The 8,656-nt window shown below is 39.1% G+C and overlaps 1 protein-coding gene across 1 annotated transcript in view; it reads right to left on the bottom strand.

The window, feature by feature from the left end:
* RDH10 (retinol dehydrogenase 10) overlaps positions 1–8,656 on the bottom strand; it is a gene marked incomplete at its 5' end in the record, with an annotated part of 24,079 nt that overhangs the window by 1,142 nt on the left and 14,281 nt on the right. Inside the window, 3 exons of the mRNA XM_010174914.2 lie at positions 1,135–1,266; positions 1,624–1,769; positions 3,136–3,234. Of these exons, the coding sequence (XP_010173216.2) occupies positions 1,135–1,266; positions 1,624–1,769; positions 3,136–3,234 (377 nt within the window). The remainder of the gene's footprint in view (positions 1–1,134; positions 1,267–1,623; positions 1,770–3,135; positions 3,235–8,656) is intronic.

Here is an 8,656-nt window from a genome sequence, read left to right on the forward strand (position 1 = left end):
CCGCTGCCAGTAGTACTGCTCGTGCAGTAGCCAGTGGAGAGCCTTTGATCTAAGTGCTGCTGCCTGGGACATGGATTATACAGAAGCTTTGATCTCCCTGTTGGAAGCTAAACTGTTGAACACAAGACAACCCAAAGGGCCTTTCATGTGACTGCTGCTGTATCAGGCATCGCTTGGGCAGAGAGCACTGAAGCACTCTGAGCTTCTGGTTGAAGAATCTAGTTCTCAAGGATGCTGACAGTGGCCTTGATTTGTTGGCAAAAGAGACACATACATACTCTTTTCCAGGAAAGAGGTGAGCAATGAAGGCTCCTCTAGTCTTTGGTGAGCGTGTCCAACATGAAAGACTTGAGGCAGGGGAGAACCACTGCCTTGCAAGTGGAATAAAAATCAACAAGGTTCAACTATCCTTTGCAGAAGGAAAATAAGACAACGCTGTATTTTAAAAGTTCCTCCTACACACTTCAGATTTAAAAACCCCCACAGACAGCTGTGAAGCTGTTCTGTACAGACTACAATGCAAGTGATGTTGCATCAGTGGAACTGAGCCAACTCCTGTATTACCCTGCATTCATTGAAACGTCAGCCTGGTTACAAATTAAACAGAGTTCCCATCCAAAAACTGTAGTGTTTTAGGCAGGATAAAGGAGCTAATTCCTTTAAATGGCCCTTCCTCCAAATTTAGACTCTAAAAATTGGTTTTGAATGTGTAGATTTTGAGTTTATCTACCATTATCTGTACAAGTCTTAGAGAATCTGCAAGTAGGGCCTCCTACACACGGGCTCTAGAGACAAATAGCTAGAGGTTCCTTTGCTGGAAGCTGCCTCATGCCCCATTCCTAAGGAGGAATCCAAACAATGGAAATTGAAAAGAAAGCAGGAATCTAAGGAGGGTGAAAGATACCAGAAGGATAAAACAAGGATGCATAATACATAGGATCTCAGTTTTATGGAGCTTCACAAGCAAGTAACCTACACTCATGCAAGCCAAGAAAAAGACATGAATTCTAGCAAAACAGCACCTATGGTCCGTGTGGGTGGGAGTGTGTTTATATCCAGAAAGTGGACATGCTCATGTATTTTACTAGTATTCTGTAGATTGTATTGCCAATGAACTGGCATTTCAGATCTTACCTTTTCATGAAGGTAACCATATACATGAGGCGAGGTGTGCAGATCATTGGCTGGTCTGTAAGGATAGCTCTCATAGCCTGCTTCACACAGTATTCTGGTTTCAAGGGTGGAAGGAAAGGCTCAATTTCTTTTCTGAAACATTTGATTAAGACAGATTAATAAGATACATAAAGGACTGCAGATCTCAGTGAAGAGTTCATTAACTCACTTTCTTTGGAATGCCTCAGCAAGGACAAAGACTTCCTTTTATATATATATATATATATACACCCTCACTGTTCAATTACAAAAACTACAGCTCAAAACTTGTGTTGCCCGAGTACAAAAGGACATAAAATACTCAATGAATTCAGAAAGTTTATTTTTCAAGTCTAAAACTAACATATATTAAAGCAGAAATAATACTTGTTTCAATATTGTAACAGTTTAGTTATCTTCAAGTACTTTTATGACATTTAAAACGTAAGGCAGAAGTAGAATTTTACTTACCTGATCCTGCACCCTCTGAACATTCCTGTATCTACAAGATAAGGGCAAACTAAAGTTGTTTTGATACCGTCCTTTTCAGCAGCCTTCAATTCATGGCTCAAAGACTCGTGGAAACCTACAGCTCCAAATTTGCTGGCACAATAATCCTGTGTTGGCAATGAACGAGACCAAAAAAAGAGGCAACTTAAAAAGGACAGATATGAATCATGTTCAAAGCCAGAGCATATCTGAGGTGATTCTGCACAGATTTCCAAAGCAACAACAAAAGACACCCACTGCAATCAACTCATTTACCACTTTACTCTTAAGGCAATTAGCACAGAATTATAAGAGCAGAAAAGCTGAATGTAGGAGGATATTACCTTGGATTCAAGTCTTTTAATCAGAGAGGCTCACATGACAAGTTACTCCGATTACCAGTTTACTTAATATTAAATGCTACAACAAAGGACTGGGATACCTAATACTACCTTGGGTCAGATTTGAAAAAGCCTGGAGAGTTGGCAGGGCATAGGTGTAAAAATCCTAAATGCTTTCAGGTTAGTTTCAACGGAAGATATGATGGAGATGTGAGTGTATTTCTTTTCAGAAGAAAATATAGCTGGTATATCTCACAAAAATACTAAGTTCAGCAACATTAAAAAATAATTGCATAGACAGAATAGCATTTGAGTTTTCCTTTGGAAGTGTCCCACCTCTGCTGGTAGTCACACCCACGGTCTAGGAAATTTTTTTGTAGTTTTCTGGAGACAGTAAATATTCTAAAGAGCCTTAAGTTACATCAGCGTCATTCATTTCTGTTACAGAACACTGCAGTTTAAGGTCCTGGACTGAGCCTTACCTATATGCAAAGAAGCCTGTGCTTATGGGGTAGTATGACCATTATTCCATCAGACACATTAATTCATTCTCACTAACTGAATGCTTTTTGTTCATTTTTGCATTTGTGCTAATGACCCCAAACCCAACATAATAAGCACTAATCCTAACCTAGTTTTATGTACCAAACACGCCTCACAAACTGATGTTCACAACAGGCTGCAAGCAACTAGACATCCTAAGGCTTATAACAGGGAGCCTAGTAAAGCAGGTGAGACGTATATTCTGGAAGGAAGGCTGGCAGCCATTTCCTTACAGAAACAGAAAACATAAGTTTTGAAAATCCTTCCTTTGGCTTCAAGTACAGCATTGAAAATCTTGACAGAAGTGGGCAGGTAGGCACCTTTCAGGTTCCTAATTTTATCAGGTAATTGAAAGTTCATTTTGCATTCTGAAATCTTTAGCTGTCCGAGGCTTTCACTTTAAGTGGCAAGTCCACCTGCAAAATAGGTGAGTACGGTGGCTGCCCAAGTCCTGTAGATCCCACTTGCAAGGAGCCACGTGTTGATATGGTACTCAGCAGCATACCTTACAAGTATCTTTGAAGATTTCACCTTATTTTCTCTGATAATATAAAAAAGCTTATCCTAAGCAAGAAGTGTGAAATTTATTGTTAATTAGAGTCAAACAAACCTCCACTCCAGCAGTACTGAACAATCCCAAGGAACTTGCAACTGTCACAATGTGTCCATGATTCATTTCCAGCATCTTGGGAAGGAACGCTTTAGTGGTCTACAAAGTAAAAAAAGAACCAAACAACAAAAACCCAAGGAAAATAAAAAAAACACACCATGAACATACTACATTAGTGATACGTTGTTCAAAACCTCTACCTCAGTCGATAATAGAGAATTTAGAAGATCACAGGTTTTGAACTTCTGAGTTTGTCAAAATGCCAACAGAAGATCTACAGCTTATTTGTGAATTCAGATAGCAAGGACTGTATCTCCAGAAATCCTAAGCTTAAAGGATCAATTGATCTCAGACATGTTTATTTTTCTGCAAGAGACTAGTTATCAGAAAGAGATAATTTGACCCTAAAATGGAAATAACTTTTTTTTTAAGACAGCAAAAGGAATGCAAAGTGTTTAATTATGGCATTCAGCACATCTGTGTTAAGACCAGTGCTGATTATCAGTTCTAACTACTGACAGTATATTTTAGAATTTAGATATGGTTAGTTTTATCCAACTAATTTATCATCTTGGACATTAAATTAAATACTGGAGGAAGAACTTTTGCCGATGTTACTTCTTACATACAAAATACAGTAAACACCTACTAGTCTCAATCACTTTCCATCTTATTAGTATTCATAAGCATTGCTCTAACGAAAAAGACAAAATATACATTTCTATTATAAATTCCTTATTTTAAGAGTATCAAAATAAAAAAACCAAAAGCAAGTCTCAATATGAAACTTTGATTTTAGTCTCCAATTTTTATGCTTTGATTATAACAGTTTGTTTCTGTTTAAAAACTGAAGTCAGATTTAACACCTTTAAAAAATTAAGTTCTAAGCAATAAATTGAAGGCATTCACTAGAAGATCACCTCAGCAAGGATACCTACCTTTGTCATATCTGTTTTCTGAAGCTGACTCAACATTTTCCTTTTTTAATTAAGTATTATGCAGAGCACCATAGATGCTAAAAACTGAATGAAGTTGTAAAACAGTATGTATAGTTATGATTTATTTCAGCTTCTAGGCTGTCAGTGTACGATACAGGATCACTTTTAAATTGCCAAAGAACTTCAATGGTTTTTAATCACAAACATGCCTAGTTAATATATAAATCTATTCATGACAGAGCTATTATTCTATTCTAATTCACTCCATACCATGAATGCTTAATCCTCCCAGAAACCTGGTCTTCCTACATAATTTGGATCCAAACTCAGAGCATGCAAATACCCCTTAAGTATTTGCTACTTGCTTAATTGTTGGTCTGAGTTGTGTCAGCTGCATTCTTAAAAAGATGTGCAAGCTACAGTTGAATCCATCTAATTCCATTCTTATGCTGTCTGCATTTTCCAATCACAGACGTCAGGACAGTTTTGCCCTAATGATTTTCACATGTTCTTGTACAACATTTTTGCCTGCAGGTGTTAAATGACTAATCCAGACCTCCTAGCACCACACAAAAGAGTGTTTTCACTGGACAGCTGGCAGATGATAGAAGATTAACAGACCTCCTGACTCCTTGCCTTTTCTACTGTTGATTCATACAACTCCTAGGTTCTGTCATAACTGCATAATGAAGCTAATTATAAAAAATAATCTGAGAGCAAGCTGCCTTGCATTTGTTTCTTTCCTCATGGCAGGGATCTCTAAACCTCTTACACAGAGCCTCAGACAAGAATTTAGTTAGCTAACTAATTCGTGCCAGGCACACGAAGTTTCAGCCTCTCTTCCCAAGTTGCATGGCAACAAAGCCCAGTCATCACAGGGCAGCGTCGGCTGAACAGGTACGAGGCTTCACTTGGACGGCACCAAAGTTTTACAATAAAAAGTTGTGCTCTTTATCTGCAGGCTGCCTTTCACACCCCAACACCGACGGTGCGTACGATAGCCCTGATCTTCCACACCAGCCCTGTAAGAGCTCCCAAGTCAATCCTGCTAACAATTTACTCCCCTCCAGAGCATTAGTCAGCTCCATCAGCAGTTTCCACTTATGTCTCAGTTATCTGTCCACATCACATCGGAATGACTGATTGCCACCTCACGTTGCCAAAAAGCTTGATAATGGAGATTGAAGTTCTGGCTGCAAACCACAGCAACTACAGAAATGAAGGGGCATTTGCCTTGGAGTTTGTCTTGGGGGAGAGAAAGAACCTACCACTTTCAGGGCACGAATCACTGTTTTCTTCCAAGAGATAAACAACAGGCAAGTGCACCGAGCTTTGTTGGACTGGCTTTTCTATTATCTTTACTATGACACTGGGGTTTGGGGGGTTGTTTGTTTTGAATATAATGAACTATATATAACTAGGTGTCCATAAACATCTATATTTATATATGTCCGAAGAACAGGAGAATTTCCACAGGCATGCACATAGACATGGGAAATAACCAGAGCAATTGCAAAGCAGTAAATTTCAGAAAGTCCACTCAACCATGCCACCCTCCTTCAAAGCATAAAGATTACAAAGACTGAGTTTTCAGAGGTTGTGGCTAAAGTAACCCCTTTTCAACCAAGAAGAAATTGGCACACGATGAATAAACCTTGCTGAGGACACTTTTGGGTGACATCTTCAGCAACTCAAGTGCAGACCGAACAACTCCCAACAGCAAAACTACAGTCACTTCACATAAGTCATCTCTTAAAGGCCATTTACAGCCACATAGGCAAAAACATAGTTACTCTGCTCTGAAGATAATTAGCAAACCATGGAAATCTTTGTGTGAGACCTCAGCATTCTGAAGCAGCCTGTTCATAGCAGGCCCCTGCACTTTGTCATGGGACATTATCCCACAAGTCCACTTAAAACCTGAAGCTGAGGCAGTCTACATAGATAGCACAACTATCACATGTACAAAACTTAACAGTCAACTATCAACATCTCAGCTAAACGGATGACAGAGAAAGTCATGTCGGTTGCTGCCATCCTCCAGCCATCTGCTACAGCTGGGAGTCAGTACTTGAAAACAAGCGCTCTCAGAGGCAGACACACCCTATGGGGGGATGCATTTCCAGGCTCAGAGTAAAGGCTTGCCCACTGCTCCTCCCAGCCTCCTCTTGCTGGGAAAAATAATCCCAAAGTGAAGTTATTCTCTTTCGTGGTACAAGCAATCCCCAAATAAATCAGTGTTCTTACTGAGCTTCTGGCACAGCCCACTTGATCAAAGCAGCTTCCTCCATACTCTGCTCCCCAGTTTTTCTGCCTGTTACATAAACCAGATCAACCTAGTTTCTTGTTTCTAGTTTCTTTCAGCTTCAGCTACATCTGCCTACCAGACCTGAAGTCTTCTGTGTGCTTGCTGTGCTGCTGAGAAACCAGTTAGGATTTTGACTGGTTCAGGGGCAAGATGCCTCCTGGGTGGCCTTCCCATCTGGAGTTTGTCTGAACAGGTAGCACAGTCCACATTAGTCTTCTGAGGTGATGCATGGACACGCTAATCCTCCATTAAAAAACAGTATTATAAGATCCCAAGCAAGAAATGTGGTATTGTCCATGGCATTAGAGGTCATGAACCAGGCCTCTAAAATAATTTAAATCAACTCAAGTGACTTAATCATACTATTTGCCTTCTGATTTGATCCTTTAGGTTTCAGTTTTACCTCTGACAGCTGCAAAGGAAGACATTTAACCAAAACATTTAAGTAGCTAAAGTCAGAGCTGAGTTTCTTATTAATGACAAACATAACACACTTTTCAACACTGAGGAGAAACCAGTAAATAAAATACAGTGGATGAAAGGAATTGTGTTGTGATACATCAGGGTGAGGAGTTGGAATTATCCAGTGTTCAACATCAAGAAATTTAAGTTAAGCATTCTCTTCATGCAGAATTACCTTTTTCTTTCCTTTTTTAATTTTTTTTTTTTTTTAGAGAAAATTACAAACCCCAAAAGCATAGTGCAAACATGAGTTTTCTAACCTGCAGTACTGTTTAAATACAGCAACTAGGTAGACTAGAGAGAACAAATGAAACCGTTCTGAATAGAGATCAGAGATAGTTTTTCAAGCTAGTTTTGGAGCCTAGAGATCAATTCCTTATCTTCTAAACATTTTCCTCTATGCTTCTGAATATACCAGTAAGAACAAGCTATTCCCAGTAGCTGTAACCAAACATCTATTTCATGTGCACACAGCTTTAATGACTTATTTCTCACAAGTGTGAAACTGAACAAGCATTTACATGTCACTTCATAGCTTTCGTAATCTGTTCTCAACATTTTGGTTTACGGCAAATTAACTTCTAACAGTCTAGCACTTCTTCCCTCCCCTTCCCCAAATTCTTTAGTTCCATTCTTAATGAAACAACACTCAAAAGATTGTGCAACACAAAGAACAGCACAGCTGCAATGTCAAGACAAATTAGTCTAAATACAGCAAATGAGAATATGAAGAAATACTATGTTTGGGAAAGTGATTTTTTTAATTAAATTTTGGATTAATTATTCTTAAAGTAGAAAGCAAGCATACACAGAAAACAATGTTAGCTGTATACAGCTCAAGACAATGGATACTGAATGCAGAAAGCACACCAACGTGGAAAAAGTATGTGCTACTCTTAGTTAGAGTTATCTTTATATCAAAGAAAGAAATAAAGCAGGTATCAGCACATAAGGACCTTTAAGTTTCTATTTTTCAATACAGTAATCTTTTTTTCATACTTTTTGCCTTCCGTCAATGTTCAACAGCCCTTTTAATCTATTTTGATGGCATAAACAAGCTGCTTTTCTGTAAAGCAGAAATTCCTTTATGCCAAAGGAATAGCTCATTTTCCATACAGCCCCTTAAGGTAAGGAGGATGGAGCATGGTTATTTTTCTGGGGCTGATGAAAACAGGTGAGATTTTACATCACTGTAGTTATCCACAACAGTGGTGTACTGGTATAACAGATAAGACATTTCCTCCCAAGTCACAGCTGGGTAAGAGTGCACAGAAGTGCAACATTTGGGTAAATGTATTGTTTTATCTTCATGTTGAACACTATTCGGCTATACCCAATAAGCAAAATCAGTGTGATTAGTCAAGGACTCATCCAGACAACTCTGGGAACTATGGTACCAGAAATCATAAAAGACTGCTGCCATGTGCGTTAGCTAATCCTACAACTACTATCATAAAGCAAGGGAGACGATGATGTTGTTCCAAGTTTTTGTCTAAAATACACATTACATCCTGTCTCTCCCTCAGCATGGACATTCAGCCTTCTTTTCTGCCCATTCTTCTTCACAGACCACAGCAGGGTACACTGCAGGTTCTCCTACTCCCATGCAGGACAGCACCTGGCCACTCACTCCACCATGGAAGGAAATCCAGAGATTTCCACATGCTCAAATTTCTCTTTCCATTTCAGTAACTGAGATGGAATGCACAAAAGTCTGACAAAATAGCACCTTGAACTCTTCTGCAGACAGGCTGTGACAGCCTTACCTTAAAGTAGGTTTGTCCAAACCAGGTAGCGTAGCACTCATGCACTA

The sequence above is a fragment of the Antrostomus carolinensis genome, unplaced genomic scaffold (assembly GCF_000700745.2).
Source record: "Antrostomus carolinensis isolate BGI_N321 unplaced genomic scaffold, ASM70074v2 scaffold16839, whole genome shotgun sequence".
Lineage (NCBI taxonomy): Eukaryota > Metazoa > Chordata > Aves > Caprimulgiformes > Caprimulgidae > Antrostomus > Antrostomus carolinensis.